Below are 23,126 nucleotides of genomic sequence, written 5' to 3'. Positions count from 1 at the left end.
TGTTGATAGTAACAACTCACAAAAACATTTTTACCTCATGAGCATATTGTATAATCAATCATTTAGGCAAAATGTAGAGTGAATTGTGTTAACTTTTCCAATGATTTTGTCGTTTCATATTTTACACTTGTTGATTGATAAAGATTATTCGGTCGTGTCAGTTTTGGAAGGAAAACTAATCGGCAAATAAATACGGAAAACAATGCCTTTGCAGCAACATTTACGACAATGAATTTTTTATTCCATTTTCATAGGATTTTAAAAGTAATATATAAAACTTGTTACTTTGATAATAATAAGTAGTTATATCTCTATTTATAGTGAAAATATTGTGAAGAAACATATTTAATTTGGAATAAAGATTTATAGTGCAGATTGTGTATCTACGTGCCAGGTGTCTATTTTGCGGCTCGGTTAGTATGGATAACGAGTTTAATGGAACCCTATTCGTTTGCGTGAACAAATTTGATGCGTTAGATGCACGCATGCATGCACACCATGTGGAGTTCTGCAAACAGCATTATATGCAGACAGGCACGTTATAAGGAGTTCTGAATACAGATTTATAGTGAAGATCCTGTAACTTTCATTTACCAGCGCATCTGCGTCTCTTTGCATTTTTTATTCGGGATTAAAAACGTTGGTGAAGTAAGGGGCGCCTTTAAATCTTCATAAAGATAACGTTCGCATCGTGATTATGTACGTTAAAATAGGGTTTATAATTTTTTGAGCATAGGCGGATCCAATGGGGGGGGGGGGCGGACGCGGTTACGCCCCCCTCCCAAAATCGCCAAAGTAAAGTCAAATAATTTGATGGTTCATACTTAGCTAGATCTAAATCACTTATTTAAACTCATTTTTTTTCTTCTTCGAACACAACGTTTTCCATTAATCACAACCGCTAAATGTTTTAACTTTATACTCTCTGTCGCCCGGCGTATAAACTATGCACTTCTTTGGCATTATAAGAATGTACTTTGATGAAAGTAAATAAGGCGTGACATGCTCGAGAAGTGGTTGTCAAAGCCTTCAAGATCACTTAAATCGTGGAGCTTCCGCTTGGGGGGGGGGGCTTTGCCCTTTTCCCGCCATGATCCCCAGCAAATCTTTCAATATCCGACCCCCCCCCATAACCAGAAATCCTGGATCCGCCAATTCTGATTGTGCTTTAATGCTATTAATTGCATCAAATAGCTAAGTTAATTAGATTTATGTACTTCCATAAAATCTCCGCGTGTTTTATTTTTTTATATATTATGTTTAACCATTGTAGAACTAATAAGCCCCCACATCTTCCAAAAAAGCATCCAGACAACGTCCACGTCAACGTCATGCTTATACGGTGCAAATTCTGGTGAAATCAGGGATGGATCCCTATTTATCGGCGCCCAGTTGACGTTCACATGCGATTATATGGTGTTGTAATTGCATTTTAGGGTAATAAACCCCAATCAATCTGCATAGTATGGGCTAATAAAAGCCTATCAATCAGCATCGAGTGAATAAATTGAGTTTCTTTATACGGTATCAAGTGCATCAACAAACTGATACGCTTCTATTTAACTGCGTCCATATAATATCAACATGTTCTTATACGGATTTAATAGCGTTGGGGAACACATGAACCCCTATTTGTATGCGTCTAGACACCGATAATATCGTGCTTATAAATCGGGTTTTATATTATAAATGAAGGACCCTTTGCACTTTGACGCATTTGATGTCCTTTAGGAAATTAAATTTAAGTCCTTTCTTAAGATATTCAAGTTTGAAAGGCTGATTTCCAACCCTTAGATACTGATGAGTAGCTAACAGCATAAATCCTTAACAGACTGCGTACTGCTCGCAGGTTGTTCTGGTTATATGCTAGTTGCAAAATAATTTTCACTTTGCTTCTTATGGGGGAAAGTGTATTACGGTGTATATTACATTTTAGAAGATATACATCATAACTACATTATAATTTATGGATTGTTATTGTCAATCACTTTATGTTCTCTGATCATGTCATATTTTCCGTTTTAATACATAAATTGTTACAAACAAAAATGCTTAGAACAAGAACAACATTTAGTCAGCAATAAAGCTTATACAAGCTTATAGTTTACATTATATATGGTTTATACAATCTATAAGTTATGGTAGAAGATAAAAGGTTGGACGATATTGTTATGAACTGGTTAACATGGTATGTTTATGAAGGGAATACATGATTTAATCTACTGTAATATTGAAACTGCATATCTAAAATTTACCAATTTACTTACAAGACATAAAATAAGAAGAATTTGTAGTATGGAGAGGAACATATTCAAACTGATTTTTCAGTTTGTTTTTAATTAATGACATTAACATATGTAACATATATCTAATATGTATGTCATGACATACATACATACATACATACGTACGTGCGTGCGTGCGTGCGTGCGTGCATGCATGCATGCATACATGCATGCGTACGTACGTACGTACGTACGTACGTACGTACGTACGTACGTACGTACGTACGTACATACCGTATTTTACCATGTATAGCGCGCTCCCATGTATAACGCGCATGCGATTTTTTAAAGCCAAAATGGAGAAAAAAAAGAATTCAAGACCAAAAACTTGCAAATTGGGCTGAAAATGGCCGCCATTCTTATATTGCGCAATCATTTAATCTGAGTTATTCAGGCGCTTAATTTTTTGTTTTAAAGTAGGGAGCGTTTATACGATCAGGAGCATGGGTTGCATAACACTATATTTTCGACAATTTTTAAGATTATGCTCTCGAGAACACCGTATATGTCCTTATTGCCGCGCACTGCGCGTGTTTTTTCAAGACCCCTGCGCATTAAATTCGAACCACTATTACCTATTCCTCACATTTGAACAGTGAACATTTTCATTACCTGCCGCTCACAACATCGTATGACATAGTCTTCTGCAGACCCGCAACATCGCAATGTCCAATTTTACGCAAATCGTCCGTGGATCCCATTTTATTTTTCATCGACTTAAATATTTCCCCATTAAGAGATGCTCCCCATTAAATCCAGTTTGACCCGGTATTTCGCGCCTTCGCTGCCTCTAGTTGATCAGTATTTATAGTGACACAAACAATACACCCGAACGCTCAATTCCATACAGTTGGCGTTATCGGCGTTATCGGCGTAAAGCCATTAGACAAATATCATTTTTTGTTTCTGTTGAAAGAAATTAAAACGAGTCTATATCTCTATTGTTGGTTTGTAACCTACGTAGTATACTCGCACTGTAGCATATTAATGCAGAGATCGGAAAATCATTGATAAATGTTTTCGTCGTTTCAATGCTTAGGGCCGAGAAATTTCGGCAAATCGGAACTCAACTTACGTATAACACTTGCTCAATTAACCGTTAAACTCCACCTCCGTTCTCTGCAAAAGGTTCGAAGGCGGAGTTGTGCACGTGCTATTATTTAATTGGACGATTGCCATTGAGGAACAAACACACGATTGGTTCGGCATGTTGATTGCTAGACAAAAGAAGCCAATTTTGTCGGCGAGAAACTTGTCGCTTTATTGCTTCAGACAGGAAGCGGCTTTCCTTTGATGACGTCAAACTGTCAATTCACATAGAGTGCGAACTCTCAGAATTGCTAACATTAAACTTTGGATTAAATTATCAAAATAAAGCAAAAGCGAAGTTGAAAAAAATTTGATTGAAATAATTAGCGTCAGTTCAAATAAGACGTTTTGCGTTGTAAATCAACAAGTTTTCATGACAACAAAAACTTTAACAAACAATACCGCGACGACGCGGGGATCGATATACCTCGATTTTTTTAAATGAACAATCAATGAAGAAGTGTGAAAACACCAACAAAGACATTTTTTCATCTTTTAATTTTTGTCAAAACTGTTACTACCCCGTTCATTCCTACCCTTTCCCGCTTTTTGTTGTTTCGACAACGGCCCCTTCAGTCTATAACATTATAGGGTGTAGTTTTCTGCAATAAAAAAAATGGCGGCAATTGTGAAGATTTACGATTACGAACTGGATTTTTTGCAATTTAGCAACCAGGAAAGCGCTGTGTCAATGTATTACGCGCACTGAATTTTTATTTTGAAATTTGAAGGTAAAAAACTGCGCGCTATGCATGATAAAATACGGTACGCACATACATACATTCAAAATATATACAACTTTATACGGTATTTCAAGACGAACACACATCTTTGGGATTTAACCATCCTTAGCCACATAAGTGCTGTTTAGTACAGCCCTATGTTTGGTTAAATTTATTTTTTGCGAAAACCTGGACCTGAATAAAAAGGTAAGAAATAAAAAATAATTACAACTTACAGAATTTTAAAATCATCATCGAAAGCGACGAATATGGTTAATTCACAACTATATACAGTTAACATCACGATAACAATCAATCAATCATACCATAATTAATGATACAAACGCCTCCTTAAATGCAGATAAAGTAGACGTTTTTACAAAGCATTATTTACATGAACTTCATCTTTAATCATTAACAATACAAGGTGTAATTGGATAAATGGTGAAATGGCTTACACACAATCTATAAATTTGTGCGACACACGTCTGTGGCAAACTATCTCGTTTCAAGAAAATCATACCATACATTGAATAAAATTTGGTGAAACACAAATGCTAAATAAATGGATCGATTTTTAATCAAGACGAAAAATATAAATTTAGCAATAAAAGGGACGTTAATATGAACGCTTTAGTTTTGCAGACCAATTACAACATATAGAAAAGGAGAGCGTATTAATAAAAAAAAGACATTAAACTAAGTAAATAAAGTTCATCAAACCCGATATTGTTGGTGCATTCTGCAGAATGCGTCTTAAATAAGTAAAATCGTAACACTATTGAAATTACAACGATCAAAGTGCGAATAAAAGTAGAAATACATATATAAATATTACCAAAACAGTACAGTTCTAAACGTTGGAAAATTATTTAATTAACAAAACAAAACAAAAAACTCAGAAAAGCACCCACCTCCGGATGAGATTATCAAATGTTAAATAGTAAGGCATTCAACAGCAAACAATAAACTCATTGGTTTAACCAATAAATATTATGGTCTTGGTGCGAGGGGAAAAAGTCATATTGTAAAGAAATTGATGTAAAAGATGCCAACAATATGTGTATACTTTATAAAAGCAATTATCGTACTATCACAAAATATAACGAAAACAACAGAACTCGCCAAATTAATGCTTTATATTTTTCAGGTTTTTAAATCGTCAACAGATGCCAATTCTGTTATATTGTAGAGCTTGTTAAATTTACAGTATTATCGAATCCTCACAAAAATAGAAACTATAACTCTTGTACGTGAGGCTTTGGCAGCCATCTTCGTAGCCTTTACAGGGGACACCTATACCAATGCCAATGTTGAATGAGCCTTGGACATCAGTAAACGTAAAAACATCCAATGTTACAATGGTACAAATCTTTTCACAAAAGGCAAAACACTATCAGACATCAGAATTTTCATATGCTCACTTTTTACAACAAATGTAAATGATAAAGGAAAATTATATCGCGTTTTTCGTTTACAAAACAATTTATTATCTTAGCATCTTCGGCCGAAAAGTATAGTAAGTAATATGTGTATGTTATTATTTACATCATATATGAAAATATAACACCATTTTTTAAATGTTATTTAATGAGATGTATAACTCTGTCAAATGTAATGTATAACTCAAGTCATAGTTATCTCCCTTTTTCAATAACAAAATTAATTCGTTTTCGATTAGATTAATATAATGTTCACATTTTAAATAACACGTAAAACGCGCATTATTTATTTAAAAAGGCTTATATATAATAATTAAGAAATGATTGTATCTGAAAACACGAAATTATCATTAATGATTATTAAGAAATGTATTGTAATTGGTTATAGTACTTCGTTAAACACATCAAAGCACAATAAATATAATCACATCGCCTAACATTTCCCGGAAATGTGCTTATACCGGTTCAGCAATTCATTCTTCTTTGCTTCACCTAGAATAAAACATCAAAACATTTATTAATTTATTGTTCTGTGACATTTAATAGAAATATATTTAATACAAAAACCGATTTTATCAACTGGTTTTATCATTACAATACATGCATGTTGACGAATTATGTACTCGTTTTCCATAATATGATTTACAATACCGTAGAAGTATGATGAAAAAGTTACAATAATTTATTTTAGGCATGTGTTCATATCTTTCTACTTCTGTATTTTAGCGCGTAGTAAACAATCATACTTTTGTATTTATGCAACGTTATCAATGATATAGATTTCAATTAATATTTGCACCCTCTTGTATCACCACAATTTCTGTACAATTGTTATTTCACTAGAATATGACATGTTTAAAATATAAAACAAAACAGTACCAATCGCACAGGCAGCTTGCATTGCTCTCAACGTTGACCGATGAATAATAGAACAGCATTCCACATTCGCATTAGTATATGTGTCCCCTGTAAATGCTACAAAGATGGCTGCCAAAGCCTCGCGAACCAGGACATGTTCTACGTATGCTCCCCCTAGACTAGTGATATAAAATAAAAAAATAATAATATTAAGGGAATCAATCTGCAAAAATACAATACATACCGGTATTCACACAGCCTTGACTTAGCATGCAAATCTGAGTGTCTTCGTTAAACATTGATAGATAAAAGCCTTTTTAAAAAATAAATCACAATGAAGAACATGTCATTTACCAAAACACATGTGAAAATATAAAATGCATCATAAACGTTATTGCGAATAAACATACGAAACACATGCGCACAAAACTTACTATTTATCTTCACTGAGGATTTTTAAAAGTTCCTGGTCTTGGAGGCCTTTCACTTGCCTCATTGTTGAGAGATATGGCTCACTAAGTAGCAGTATAAATACAGTTTCATATAACATATTAAAATGTACATGTTTGCATAATTATACATCAACTAAAAATTAAGCTAAATGTTTTGTTGAAAAGCATATATGACAAAAAAGTCAGCATTTTTTTAGGTATACGGCATTTGATCCTCTGTCCTTTAAAATTAAGAAAACAATAATTATATGTATTATTACACTTGTATTAGTAATATGCTGTCCTTAAGTATCAACAAATTTACAGAGTAAAGCAACTGTGCCCCATCAATCAAAGTCTTCATTTTCTCGGAATATTAATGAATTTATTTAACTAATATATGCGATAGGAATTAAGCAATATATATGAAAATAATAACCTTTCGATTTTCTCTAGAAATGCCTCCTTGATGTAAAAGCGGACGCATTCGATAGCCTGTACAAAGAAAGAACATGTACATTATGAAATTATACATATACCATTATGTTGTTTTACCATATTTTTAATGCGTTTTTCCGTACATTAACACCAAATGGATGTTGTTGTTCTTTTAACGGCTGCTCATATCATGAAGAATACATATACTCAAACTGGTTTGTTGAAATACTTTACACAATCATAATATGCAATACATATGTCATTATAGATTCTATAGGAAAAATTTCGGGATAAAAGAGCAACATATCTTACCACGCAGCTGAAAACTGCCCACCCGTATCCTTGGGTTTGTGGTACCCCACCAGAAAGGAAATTGTTTGTACTTTGAAGCCATGGGATATCTCCTCTACAAATTATTTAAGAAAATTGAATGTTCTACCCTGCAAACATTAGAAATCGCTTTTATCAAATGTATTTCGGACATTTAAAATTTATAGCAAAAACGTGTTTACTATAAAAAAAAAGACCGATCGTACCAAAAGGGGTTCATCGCACCAATATCACAATGGCTTATGAGGATATTTAAAATGTAATGTAATATTCATAGCATTCATAGCATTTATTTTTCATTTTGATTGATGACAACAACACACGAACATTACCAGTTATAAATTTTCTATATAATTTTTTATATAACTATAATGGGATTCTAACTGATCATCAGTGATGCATATGAAATTGTTGAATAGACATATAGAAATAGGATCTGTCACGAGTTGTCATATCATACCATATTTTATTAAACGATTCAGGAATGTTGTTAGTAAGCGAGCCTTTGGCGAGCCAACTAACGAATTTCCTGGACGAGTTTAATAAAATATGGTATTAAATGAGTGCCAGATCTTCTTGATCACATGCTTTTAAATGAGCCAATTAAATAAATATTTACGCAAACTTAATGATAAATCCGAAATGTTGTTTACATTTCGTGACGTCATTTGACGTTGCAATGTTATTTCAGCAAAATAACAAAATGCAATTGGTCAATCAAACGAAAATAAGCCAATGAAAATCCTTAAAAAGTATATTACACATTTGTAAGATAAAAATAATCGTAATGGTTATATTACGTGGGGAAGCAGGGTATGGCATGTGATAAATATATATCCATATTGAAGTAACTGTTAATTACACACTAAGCACACTCACTAGCTGTACTAAGTTGTGTTGATCATCACTACTATCACATCCATTTTTTGCTGCCTTGTTCATGTGATAACGGATCACTTTTTTTGTAGGGGCAAATCTCCGATTAGTTTTGGATGGAGCAGGTGTTACATTTTTCGTAACAAATGAGGTCAGATGGCGTTGCATCTCTTCAACATTTGCAACGCCATCTTCCACCACAAGCTCTTTGATTTTTGACGCAACATCACTGTCGATACGCTGCAACAGCCCAGCATTCTGTTCAAGATTAAATAAGAAATATAAAAAGCAGCAATTCATATAAACATGCACTTTGCAAACATTATCACCCCAATATACCATCATCTGCATTTTAAAACAGATGTAATATAAATACATCATTATAAAGAAGAGTCAATGGAAAAGATGTAGATGTCTCAGTGTCTGACAGACAGTGTGACCCCAGAGTGCATTGTTGTTGATAAGTTAAGATAATCTGAACAATTTGAATCTTACATTAACAAGAGCTTGTTAACAGACAAAACAGCAGCCCCCTAGTGGATAGTTGCTGCATTTTATTTATATAACCATATCAATCAGCAATTTGAACCCTATTAAACAACTGACATGAAGTGCATATTCCCAATACAGCCATTTATGCCCTCCAAATTTTATCAACTCTGCTTACGTAATTTTTGAGTCAGCACGCTTTTAGTTTCCAATCATTTCTTTAAACTCAGCAACAATAATTTCTGATGGTAATAAATTTGTATAATTTTTTCTTTGCTGGAGGCCAAGAAAAAATGAAGGAAATTGTACATTCAACTATAAGTCCCTCTTTCAACATACCAAATTTTATCAACCTAGGTAATTTACTAGTTGACATATTGCAATATGCTGAATGCGAAAGATGGACATACACACACACAAACAGAATGACAACTGCAAGTTCAATACATTTATACCTATGCCTTTCAGCAGGGAATAATAAAGAAATTATAATGAAAACCAGGGCATAATCTTTAGGTCCTTCTCCTTATTATTTTGTTATTATTATCTTAATTATTGCAAAACTTTGACTTCTTAAGAAAGTCTTCAATCATTTTTTAATAAAAGTCCATATCATTCAACCACTGGCATATGGCTACCTTTGATTCCAGGAGCATGCTTTTAACAATCTCTAGTTATATTATTTGATGTCAAATAACAACTATCCAAACTCAAGCATTTAGAGAATATTAATTGTAAATTATTTAATTATACACATCATCTTTTAAGATCTAGGATAATTTAAAGGTTCATAGTGCTGCCAAACAAATCAGGTTTAAAGCTGGAGCAGTCTGATGACTTTTTAAAATATTATGCTTAATCCTATTACCGGTAGTTAACACTGGTAAAAATAGCTATGAAGCAAAGTCTTTGGATTTGGTTTTAAACATTTGTAAAAAAAATCAAATTCAAAAGCTTTTTACATTTTTTTAATTATTACGTGCCAGGTAAACAAGAAATCCCCATGATGGGGCAATTGTTGACAACTTTGTTTGCATATTACAGCAAATGAAACAACAGAAATTTAACTTCACAGAGTGTTACTTTACATATCAGTACCTCTCCACTGGTATGGTACTTGTGTTCGACGTTAGGAAACACCACCATTATCTTCTTGATGCCTTTACTCAGATCACTCCTCACATTAGAAGCAGCCATTTTTTTGTCCAGCTCCCTTGATGAACCCTTGTATTAAATGACATAATGTTGACAACCTAAACAGTACTAAAAACAAACAATAGCAAAAAAATGATTGGACGAAGATGTTTAATTTAATTGTCATTATATTTTCAGAGCTCCAGATAAGGTTTTGTGAAATTCTTAAATTACTACCAGATTTTCAAAAAGAATTCTTAACTCTGAAATTTTATTCTGATATTTTGCTTCTCACAATTTTACAAAGGCAAGAAAAATAAAAATGAAGCAGACACAATAAAAATGTACATTTTGTATGAATCGGAAGAAATTGATTATATAACCATTGGATTTTGAGCATTGGTGCAATAGTAAGGTTTCTTAAGTATTATGATTGCAATAAAACAATGTAATGACTTATGTAATTGACCTGCTTGTGGGTAAATTAAATAAAAGAAAAAAAACAACACATCCAACCTCTTCAGGGGTGAATATCAACACTTCCTTCAGAATGATCGAAGCAGGACAGTCCATTTTTTTGGAGGGCTGCAATGCATGCCTTGTTTTCTTTTTAGCATACGAGTGCTGCTCACTGCTAAATGTCTTTGTCTGAAAAGTATTTTCATATCTTTACAACTTTATGTACATGAAAATGCATATTTGATCTGATATCACACAGTGTTGAGTTTTGACAACTATTTGGACCAAATTTGTTTAAGAACAGATACTGTAAGTCTAATTTCATCATAATATTAGTCAGTATAAAACAAAAGGGTAAACATTTTACTCTTCATGGAATGATTTGATCAATGTTGGCATTTTACCAAGTCCAAAGAAATAAATCTTATATTTTTATCTGAGCATTCATCAAGACAATAAGAACAAAACTTTATTGTTCTGCAATAAAATCAACACCATTTTAAGAATAGTTTTTAAATCCTCTGTCCGTCATTACATGTACATTGTATATTTTTTGCATTAAACGGCTTACAGGATGCGCTACATTGATGTTTCAACGTTTATATATAAAAGATTCTCGTACATTTAGCTGATTCAACTGGATCCTATTTTTTAACAAAATTGTTATTAAATACAATACATTCTCGGCTGCGGTTGCAGTTTTGAATGGATAAAAGCTTGTCAGAATGCTGTTTTATTTTTTTAAGAGGTCACAGTGACCTTGACCTTTGACCTAGTGACCCCAAAAAGTGTGCATTTGGCATGTAGAACTCATCAAGGTGCAGCTACATATTAAGTTTCAAAGTTGTAGGTTGAAGCACATTGATATTAGAGCCAATGTTCAAAACCTTGACAAAACGGCACGAAGACTGACCTGACGAGCTAGCTATGACAATGCCTATGAGAATACAAAACAGCCGAGCTAAAAATCAATGACAAGCATGGAGGGGAAGTTTACCATTTTTCTGTCCATTACCTTTTCCTTTTCCATTTTTTTCTTCTTATTCTTGTCTGTACCATGGTGGCATTTCAGAACCTGATGTCCAAGGCTCACATACATGTAAGGGTTCACCCCATGGACCCAACAAACCTTATGGGAGGATGAAGTAACAACTGAAATTATTCATCAAAACAGTTTTTATTTTATTTTATGCTTACCAATATGTATACCCTTTATTTAAATAACTCAAAAAAATGAAAAAAAATAAAATAATCACAATTCATTGATTTAATATAAACAAGAGATGTGTTTGTCAGAAACAATGCCTATTGCGCAGCTTTGATAAAAAAAATTCACCTTGACCTTACACCACTCAAAATGTGCAGCTCCATGAGATACACATGTGTGCCAAATGTCAAAAGTTATCGCAAGGTTACCAAGCTTAAAGTTTTGGGACAGAAGAACAGACAGACGGACAGGCCAAAAACAATACACCCCTGATCATTTGATCCGGGGGCATAACAATAATTGATAATGGTACATAAAATCACATTGTTCTAAAAAATAGACAAAGTACAAATGTTTTCACCTTCATAAGTCTTCATTTAAAACTTTTTTTTGATTTTTGAAAGACAATTAATTAGGAATTTTGTGACAGGATATGGGAATGAACAATACTTAATCAATAAGGGAAAAATTCTTTCTTTTTTTATGTAAAAAAATTTATATAAGTAAAAAGCTATCTGTGTGGCATGCTTTTTTCTTCTTACCCGTTGTGATAAATATTCAGGCCACATAAAAGCTTAATAGATTTGATAACATCTTTACAAATAATTAATACCTTGGTGTATTGTAAACATTTCATCATTTAAGAAATATACGAGTGTGGCAGACTTTATAGGTGCCAGTGTTAATGAAGTATTAATTGAGTAAATGATGAATAAATAAAACATTGCTTTATGTCCCTGTGTAGCTATGGCTGTGAATACATGGCTATCATCACATGGGTATAAATATAAATGCATCCAGAACAGTATTTAAAGATTACACTGCTGATACTTAATAATAAATAAATGAAAATAAATGCATTCAGAACAATGTACATGAATGCTGAATTGCGGACAGTTTATACCGTTATTTTCCATTAGAAATTTACTGTGTTCATTTAAAAAGCACTGGGAACATTGGATGATAATTTGTGAAATAAAGTATAATACTGGAAGGCAATTGTATTTCTCTTCAACAAATAATTGATAATATTTGGCAAAAATTTCATTAATAATATTCACTCTAGTCAAAACAGTTGTGTCAATATTGTAAGGAAAACAAAAATGGAAATGCCGAAATACTGACTCAACAAAGATCTACATAAAGGTCGAATCAATATTGTAAGGAAAACATAAATGGTAGACCACATGTGTTTCTTTCCAACCAACTATTTTTTAAGGATTAATGTCTCTCTTTTCATTGCAATATATTTGAGTTTCTTTTAAACGCCAGCTGATTACAACCACAACAATCAAAACAGAATAATACAATGAATGTACCTGAATTGCCAAAGTTTTTGGTACTGTAACCAATAATATAACGGTTATTTGTTTCAATTTCTTCTTTTTTAATGTGTGCTTTTGCATCGCCAAGGCTACTGAATATAAGTATTTCGTCTTCATTGCGATTTCTCGCGTGGAGGTTAACACTAACAGACGCCATATTGAAAACTACGACCAACTTTCGGTATCAGTCTCTTTACGGCATTTTTTTTTTTGCTTCCATTGTTGCCATAATTCCCATACGAAACTGACTCGACGAGATTATTCATGTGTTTTTAATATACGTCGCTATTCGCTCAAGTTTTCCATAAAACTAATAATTATATAGATAACTGCTCAGTGTTTATTGTGAAGCACTGTATTTTACCCTTTAAATCCAATGTTATTGTCCGTAAGTTTATGTTTGCAAACATGTGTTCCACCATTTTGTCTTGAATGCTGGGACGTAGGTTAAATTCTACCTTATTTGCATCGTCTGGTTTATTGTAACTTGCGGAGAAAACATGAAAAGATCATTCTCTATTATGAATTCAGTAGGTTTCACTGTTAAATATTGATTGTTTAAGTAATTTTGATAGATTGTTATCAATTTCCAATGTGGCGACTGTTACTGCCCGTTTCCTTCTGGTATCCACGGAGCGCGTTAAGATAAGATAAGATAAGATAAGATTTATTTTGAGTCGGCAAGGGTTAAACAACAAACATAAGCTCAGACAGCTTGTACAACCGACTATAAAACATGATGAATAAGAAATAACAAGTGTATAAAAGCTGAAAGACTGGAAACAATTTGTTCTATAATTAAAAGGCAGATATACATATAAATATATAGCATGATATTACAACATCAGATATGGTACTAAAAAATTTAGATTTGTTTACATTAAAAGTCAGATAATTTTTTAAGAGAAAGAATAAAATATCAACTAGACACAGCATGCAGAGCATAAAAAACATATCAAGCATAAAGAGCATACATAGCATGCAGAGCATACAAAGCGTACGGAGCGTACAAAGCAACCAGAGTATACAAAGCGTAGGGCACATAAAGTATACATAGCATACATAGCAATTCAACGCAAATAAAGCACATAAAGCATGCCAGGCATACAAAATATACTAGGCATACACAGCACACAAAAATACACCTAGCAAACAAGGCATATAGAGTATATAGAGCAAGAAACACATGCAAAGCACACAAAGTATACATGCAAACAATGCATATAAAGTATATAAAGCACACAAAAACATGCAAAGCACACAAAGTGTACAAAGCATACAGATCACACAAAGCATATAAAGCATATAGGGCCTACAAAGCATATATAGCATGCAAAGCACACAAAGCATACAGAGCTACGAAAAACACTAACAGCATATAACATTTAAGTAAAAATAAAGCATATAGAGCATGCTAAGCAACCAAAGCACACAAAGCTAAGCAAAACTGACACTATATAACATTATAGCAGAAAATGTACTTAAAACTAAGTGATGTGATGCTCCCTTGCTGTGGAAATCCCATTCAGTCTACAGCATTTGCACCTACAGATTTTTCCATTCCATGTCCCAATTAAAGTTTTAAATTGCGAAAAATTTGTACATTTTCTAAAATCTTCTGGTAGGGAGTTCCACAGCGAGGGGGCAGCATATCTAAAAGAATTTTTACCATATGTTGTTGTGCGTACCTGTGGTATCTGTAAAATATTGGTATATCTAAAATTTATGGTTGACTGTCTCTTAACAATTAAATCATTTAACAAAGGTGGAGAAATTTCATTTATGATTTTAAATGTTTCAATAGCCATTGATCTTATACGTCTTATTTGCAAGGACGGAAGGTCTACCTTTTGTAAAAGATCGATATATTGAGTGCTATAGTCGTTGTATATAAAACGAATTGCCCTTTCTTGAATTTTTTCCATCTTTTTAATATTAGTTTCTGAACAGAAATGCCAGGTCATTGGGCAAAAATTAAAATTTGATAATACAAAGGTATGGAAAATTAAAAGCTTGCTTTTTACACTTAAATTTCTACCAACTCTTTTTAAGATGTTAATTTGAGTGGCTGCCTTCTTACATAATCCTTGTATATGAGTATCAAAATTTAGTTTATAGTCTATGTCAATACCAAGTAGTTTAACAACTTTTTCACAAGTTATAGTAGCATTACCTATCTTAAATGACGGTTTTTTACAAGAAGTTAATTTGCCTATTGCAAAAGATTGAAATTTGTCAGGGTTAGCTTGCATCTTGTTAAAATGAAACCAATCAATAAGAATGTTACTTTCATGTTGTAAAACACTTATAAGTTCATCAAAGTTTGTTGTGTAAAATGAAAGAGTATTATCATCTGCATAATTGTAAAGGGTAGATTTGTTTATAAAATAGAAAATATCATTAATAAAGACATTGAACAGTAAGGGCCCCAGGATAGACCCTTGGGGTACTCCTTTTGTTATACTGGCCCATGAACTAACTGTATCTCCTATTTTGATTTGTTGCTTTCTGTTAAAAAGGTAAGACTGGAGGAGTCTGGACGCAGGCTCTGACATACCATACGCTGACAGCTTTGACAGTAATATATCGTGCGGCAGGCAATCGAAGGCCTTGGACAGGTCCATGATAATTGCTGCGGCGTAATGGTCTTTATCGAGAGCCTGCCTCCAATCCTCCAGAAGTTCTAATAGGGTGGTTTGACAGCCATGTCCCTTTCTAAATGCACATAAAAATTTATTAAAAATTTTATCAAAATGAGAGTTAAGTTGATTAGCAATTACTTTCTCAAAAATTTTAGAGGGCATTGGTAGGACACTTACTGGTCTATAGTTAGCTTTGCAAAAAGGGTCATTTTTCTTATATAAGGGTGTTACTTGTGCTATTTTGAGTTTATCTGGAAAAGTACTTGTGGCAATAGAAATGTTCACAAGATTAGTAAGAGGTTCAGTTAAAGCCGGTTTACCAATTTTTAAAAGCTTAGCTGATATTTTGTCCACTCCAGTGGCTTTCTTTACATTTAGCATATTAATTACTTTGGCAACATCGGGCATGGCTACTGGTTTAAAATTAAAGGTACAAGTATCTGGATAATTTTCATGAATTTTTTTGAGACTTGGGTGACTATCTAAATCAAAAGTGTAGTTTTCCCCGATGGACTGGGCAACATTAGCAAAGTATGAATTAAAAATTTCAGCATTATCGTTGTCTTTCGTTGTGATTTTGTTGTTTTCATGTAGAATTATTTTTGGCAGTTCTGTGCTTGATTTATTTGATAGAAATGGCTTAATAGTTTTCCAAAAGTCTGAATTTTTTACCCCACCAATGCATCTTTCTTGAAAATATTGGTTTGCTGATTTGTGTTTTAATTTATTTACTAGGTTTCTTTGTTTCCTATAAATTTCCCAATTTTCATGTGATTTAAGTTTTTAAAATTTGTGCAGGTACGTCTTTTTAAGATAAATTGCTTTACGCAATGTTAAATGGGTTATTTTTGGGACTGAGCGTTCTTTTTGTTGGTCATTATTTGGGCATTTTCGGGGATGGGACAAAAACGGGTTTTAAGTGGGTTTTATTTGGTCTTAGTCCAGTTTGGGGTTTTTGCCCATCCATGGGTATAAAAGGAGCGGTTTTCGCTATTCAAAAAACACACTTAAAATTTTCATAACTTTGAACACTTGTCGCATAACATCTTAAGCGAAATATTAAAGTAACGGAAACGATCATTGTTAAAGTACGTTTTATTGATAAATCTGAATAAGAAACATATTTAATTTAATTGTAAATTGTTTTACGCTTTTTGCTACTATTTTATATTTAATAAGCCTGTGTCATTGCACTTAATTTATTAGTGGACTGTAACCTTTTTAAAAGACGACGTGGACACTCAAATCGTTAAAACAAATTGTTTATTTGTTACTATTTTATGCTAAGAACTGTAACAGTTGAATTTTGACGCTATATAACAAGCCATTAAATGGCAGAGAAATAAAAAGTAAAGCGTCAAACAGACTTGTTTTCCATTTATATTGACGATATGAAATAACAATTACAAGCCCTATAGAGCTGGGCGCTACATTATGGTGTCAGAAGTGGGATCTTTATAATAAATAAATATTCAGTGATCTGAACCTACACATAGTGACATAAAATAAAATGACAGTTAACACTTGGCGTATAGTTTGAAAAAGTCTTATTGACTTTATTTAGTAAATTTGAAAGAAATAACTTGAAAAATATAATTTTTTGTCGATTTAAACATTCTGTTTAATTATGGCAAATAACTCAATAGATAGTGAGGGTGAAATAACACTAAGACCAGGCTTTTTAACTGGGAATTTGTCAACCGAAAATGATGACAACGGAAACATTTCTGATGACGAAGCTGCTACGGGAACTGAAACAGATGAACGATTTCCTCGCAGTGGAACAAACAAAGGGCACAGCACTGATGAAGCCAACCCCTTAACAGCGAATGATGTGGCCAGTATTTTGCAAACAGTTGTTCAAGAGTTAAGACAATTAAAGCAGCAAAGGCATTACAGCCATGGTCCACAACAGAGAGATTTGGGATACGGTACTGAGGAATGTGGTGACAGTCATGCACAGTCATACAAAAGAGATGGCAATAGGGACCAAGACTTCAACAACTGTCAATTCAACAATAGACAAGACATGGTTTACAGACCATTAGGTGACAATAGGAGAGATTACCAGTTTAGAGCGAGACAGCAAAGCAGAAGAAACAACGTACCATTACCAAAGATACCTCCATTTACGGGAAAAGAGGACTGGAATGTATGGCACTCTAAATTTGAGGCCATAGCCAGACGATATGACTGGGAGGAGGAAGACAAGCTTGACAATCTGTTACCAAGGCTTGAAGGTCAAGCAAGCGAATTTGTGTTCACACAGCTACCATCAAGAATACTTTCAGACTATGAAAGTTTGACAAGTGAAATAACAAGCCGTTACCGGGAGATTGAAACGCCTAGGTCATTCGCCGCCAAATTCAGTCGAAGAAGCCAACGACACGGTGAAACCGCCGAGGAATACGCCGCTGAACTGAAGAAATTGTATGACAAGGCACACGGGTATAGGGATCATTCGACAAGAGACGAAGACCTTGTTAGAAGATTTCTTGACGGGCTGCTCGATCAAGAGGCTAAGTTCACGGTGGAGTTCCACAAAGAACCTAGAGATATAGACGAAGCTGTATTTCATGTGGTCAACATGATCCAGACGAAGAATGCTTGCCGATCTGATAGAAGCAACAAGCATTCTCTGAGAACAATAGCCACGACTAAAGATGGACTTGAAGACAGTGACAGCGAATACCAAGAGCCAGTGAATAGAATACCCTTTAAACAGACAGAGTCAAACAGTGGTCAACAAACGCAGAATCCCAGACATCAACCCTTTAAAATGGACGAAACAATTAACCAGAATGAACTGATTGCCAAACTTCTCAAAAGGATTGAGAAGCTAGAGGAAGCACAGCAAGCCAAAGACAGGAAAAGGTCAACATTTAAGAGAGATGTAGAGTGTTTTGCATGTCATGACAAAGGACATTACGCCAGAGATTGTCCTAAAAGAACATGGAGCCAACCAAGAAAGGAGCAACCGGCTTTAAACATGCAGGGGGCTTCTCTCGAGCCCAGAGGGAGGTCCTGTTAGAAGAAGTTAAAAACAGTGTTGAGGGCAACGAAAAGCGAACCGAGGTCAGCGAGGTAAAGGCGGATGCAGCCTGTTTAGGAGTGAAAGATGGAAAGGTGTTGAGTACTGGCATTTACATCAAAGGTCTGATTGGTAAAACGCCAGTGACTTTCACGGCCGACACAGGTGCATCTAGAACAGTAGTTTCCAGTCGAGTATACGACCAACTAAGTCCAGAGGACAAACCAGTCTTGAAAGGGTCAGTCAAGCTGCAAGGTGCTGGAGGTTCACCTATCAGGGACAGGGGAATAGGCATATTTAGTATAACTTTAGGCCCTGTTGAGGTGACCAAAGAAGCAGTGGTAGCTGACATTGAGGATCAAGTACTGTTAGGGTTGGATGTACTGGCTGGAGGTAATGGGGAGCAAGCAGATATCTTCCTTAGCAAGAATGTTATTAGTTTAAGAGGGAGAGAGATCCCATTGGTGCAAGAAGGCAAAAGGCTGAGGAAGGTTACAGTTGTGGAGGATGTTACAGTTTCAGCGCTCTCAGAGGCTTTGGTGGACATATTTGTTGAAAGCCAAGACTCATCATTCGAACAATCAACTGTTGTTAAACCTAAAAGAGAAGGACATGTGGTAGCTGATTTCCTGGTTAAATTATCAAACCCTTTTACAATAGGCAAGCAAAACACCAATCTGACCCATCATGCAGAACAAACCATTGAAAGGGGTAATGATGCCCAAATAAAGCAATGCTCAGGGTGATTTTCTTTAGGATATGTAGGGAAGGAAAAGAAAGGGCAAGGTGACTTACTTCAAAAGAACGTTATACAGGAGAGTATTTCACTACGGGCGAGTCAAATTGTACCAGTGAAAAGGAATTGGGCACTATACAACCTATCATTGATTGTTATGGTGTTGACGGTCTTTTTAAAGATGGTGGTCTTTCTTCTCTTAGGGTCAAAGATGGCAAACACAGCATCTGGTTCAGCAGACAGTACCAGTCAAGACGCACAGAAGTTCCAGACACGAGTGTTGAAGGCACATGGGGTGGCGAGAAAAGTGTCGATATCGCTAAGACAGTTGAATTCAAGTTCTTCTATAAATAAAGAAACATATGAAGTTAAATTATCATTTAATAAATTTAAAAAGGGAGATATTGTGTGGTGTATACATGACACCAGGCAAGTAGGAGTAAATCCTAAGTTTGAAAAAACCCATGAAGGGCCATTTGTCATAGTGGAGAAACGTTCAAATGTAAATTTCATTATTCAATTAAATCCGGAAGGCCAAGTAAGACTGGTTCACCATGATAAACTCAAGAGGTATCGTGGACGGGAAAAACCCAAATGGATACAAAGTGTGTTAAAAAAGTTAAATAAAATTCAAAAGAAACAAGAAAGAGCATAAACTTGCGCCAGTGTAATTTGTTTTGTAGAAATTAACTGTTCCTCAAATATTTAAATAATATGCAATTTTATGATACCTTGCTTATTTTTCTAAATTTCTAAAACTTAAATATCACAGTGATCTATTTAAATAACATTTGTATCACAGATAGGGAATATCACAGTGAACTATAAATATCACAGTTAATTAATATCACAGACAGTGTATATCACAGACAGTGAATATCACATAGTATCACAGACAATGAATATCACAGACAGCAAGTTAATAGTATCACAGACTGTAAATATCACAGAATATATTTTCGCACGAAATTTACTAACAGGACGGTTGAGTTATAACATACCTCTGGAAAGCAGGAAGTGACAGGCAATTCAAAGTGCAGTGACACAGTTTACATGACGCTTGTTGATGGTTAGGTGAAAATTATATTTTCCAGGGGCAGATAATGGAAACGCAGACAGACAAAAGGAAGTCCTGGCGATGCAAACATTGTGGTAAAGAAGATCGTAAGGGGCGACTAATGGGCCACATCCTTAAGCACCATGTAGTATTTGACCGGGTGCCATTTAGTTGCAGTCTATGCAGCTTCAGGTGCAACGACAAGAAGACTCTGGTCGACCATTTGAAAAACTACAAACGACATCTTGCAGAGGTAGCCGACCGGCAAGGCAGAATCAGTTTAGACTGGGTATTGCAACGTTCTGAGAACCCATACTGGGTGAGCCAGAAAGACATGGAGCCTGTACTAGGTTTATATGGGTGTTCCATCATGTCCGAGTCACCAACAACAGGGAATGCAGGATGTGACGAAGACGGCCTCTTCGAGCCTCAGGAGGAGGATGTGCTGCCAGCATGGCTTCTAGACAATGCCACCACTACCTCTGCTCCAGAACCTGCAGCACTCGCAACTCTTCAGCCATTTCGACGAGTGATTCCAACTGGTCAAGGTGCACGGTTTCTCGATTCCACCACTCCTGCTGCTCCAGAACCTGCAGCACTTTCAACCCTGCAGTCATTTCGACGCGTGACTCCAACAAGTCAAGGTTTCAACGCCACACGTGTCAGAGTAGGCCAAACACAGGCTCAAAGAAAAGTCTCTACCATGGGTTTTCTGGGCTAGGCTGCAGAAGTTAGTGGGGTGGTGCCTTACCTGGACTTTTTGGCAAGTCCTGCCAAAATCGGCATACCATCTGGTCATACGTCCAGCAACTGTTACAATGACGCCACACCACTTATGGATGAAAACATGTTGGCGGAGCTTCTGCCTGAAAGTGACCGGGCTGACCCACTTTTTCAGGGGATTGACGAAGTACCCTGCAAAAGAGTCAGGGTAGAAGAGACTTCTAGCGATAAAACAATCCTAGAAGACCCAAGCAATGTTGTGGCAAAAGCCATTGGTGAGGCTTCTCAGCTCATACTCACCGCATTGGGAAAATCACTGGAGAACAGTGAGCGAACTAACGAATTGCTGTCGAACCTCGTAACAGTCATGAAAGAGGTGCAGAATGATGTCAGACGGATTGAGTGCAAGGTAACATCCTTGGAACGGAAGGTTGAGATGCCACCTCCACGGGCCCCAATGCTGAAAAGTGTGGTTTCTTCAGCAAACAGAAAAAAATAAAATGTGACTTTTTACTGACAGTTTAAAGTGTTACTTCATTAACTGAGTGACAATTTGTGTTTATTTAAGTGTTAAAAGTTTGATATTTTATTTTAATTTAAAAAATGGAACTTGAACTTTGGCAACGGAGTGCCAACCTGTTTTCCTAAGGAGGGGGTAATGATGTGCCCCGCACATTGTTTTTGTTCAATAGTTTACCATATGTATATCATTTACATGTAACATTCATAATTTGTTTAATGTACTTACCTGTTTACTTTATTTCCTGAGCTACACATTATCCAATTTATCTGAGTGTCCACAGCTCCATTGTTTTGTTGATAGTAACAACTCACAAATACATTTTTACCTCATGAGCATATTGTGTAATCAATCATTTAGGCAAAATGTAGAGTGAATTGTGTTAACTTTTCCAATGATTTTGTCGTTTCATATTTTACACTTGTTGATTGATAAAGATTATTCATGTGTTTTTAATATACGTCGCTATTCGCTCAAGTTTTCCATAAAACTAATAATTATATAGATAACTGCTCAGTGTTTATTGTGAAGCACTGTATTTTACCCTTTAAATCCAATGTTATTGTCCGTAAGTTTATGTTTGCAAACATGTGTTCCACCATTTTGTCTTGAATGCTGGGACGTAGGTTAAATTCTACCTTATTTGCATCGTCTGGTTTATTGTAACTTGCGGAGAAAACATGAAAAGATCATTCTCTATTATGAATTCAGTAGGTTTCACTGTTAAATATTGATTGTTTAAGTAATTTTGATAGATTGTTATCAATTTCCAATGTGGCGACTGTTACTGCCCGTTTCCTTCTGGTATCCATGGAGCGCGTTCCATAAATGGGTTATTTTTGGGACTGAGCGTTCTTTTTGTTGGTCATTATTTGGGCATTTTCGGGGATGGGACAAAAACGGGTTTTAAGTGGGTTTTATTTGGTCTTTGTCCAGTTTGGGGTTTTTGCCCATCCATGGGTATAAAAGGAGCGGTTTTCGCTATTAAAAAAACACACTTAAAATTTTCATAACTTTGAACACTTGTCGCATAACATCTTAAGCGAAATATTAAAGTAACGGAAACGATCATTGTTAAAGTACGTTTTATTGATAAATCTGAATAAGAATAAGAAACATATTTAATTTAATTGTAAATTGTTTTACGCTTTTTGCTACTATTTTATATTTAATAAGCCTGTCACTCTGGATCAGCAGACGATTTATTTCATAAATCAATCTCTGGGTTAATGGTCGCCATCTTTCGAACTACTTTCAAAAGTACAACAACAACAATAACAGTAGAAGACAATTTTAATTGCGAAAAGTTGAAAAATTGAGTACATGTGTCAC

The 23,126-nt window shown here is 34.8% G+C and overlaps 1 protein-coding gene across 4 annotated transcripts; it reads right to left on the bottom strand.

The window, feature by feature from the left end:
• Positions 1–1,957: 1,957 nt before the first annotated feature.
• Positions 1,958–22,406, bottom strand: LOC127864704 (uncharacterized). 4 transcript variants are annotated; one of them, XM_052404593.1, is made up of 10 exons: positions 22,339–22,406; positions 11,569–11,705; positions 10,611–10,742; positions 10,059–10,184; positions 8,475–8,729; positions 7,578–7,671; positions 7,267–7,322; positions 6,831–6,911; positions 6,418–6,575; positions 1,958–6,030 (listed from the first exon to the last, which is right to left on the bottom strand). In XM_052404593.1, the coding sequence occupies exons 1-8, from the start codon at positions 22,394–22,396 to the stop codon at positions 6,909–6,911; spliced, it is 861 nt and encodes a 286-aa protein (XP_052260553.1). In that variant the 5' UTR covers positions 22,397–22,406; the 3' UTR covers positions 1,958–6,030; positions 6,418–6,575; positions 6,831–6,908. The 4 variants fall into 4 exon arrangements, with proteins under 4 accessions (XP_052260553.1, XP_052260554.1, XP_052260551.1 ...); XM_052404594.1 differs by lacking the exon at positions 22,339–22,406 and adding an exon at positions 13,450–13,517; XM_052404591.1 differs by lacking the exon at positions 22,339–22,406 and adding an exon at positions 13,080–13,429.
• Positions 22,407–23,126: the final 720 nt, after the last annotated feature.

This window comes from Dreissena polymorpha, chromosome 1, assembly GCF_020536995.1.
Source record: "Dreissena polymorpha isolate Duluth1 chromosome 1, UMN_Dpol_1.0, whole genome shotgun sequence".
Classification (NCBI taxonomy): Eukaryota; Metazoa; Mollusca; class Bivalvia; order Myida; family Dreissenidae; genus Dreissena; species Dreissena polymorpha.
The sequence above is the reverse complement of the archived record's forward strand: the minus strand, read 5'-3'. Positions and strand labels throughout refer to the sequence as shown.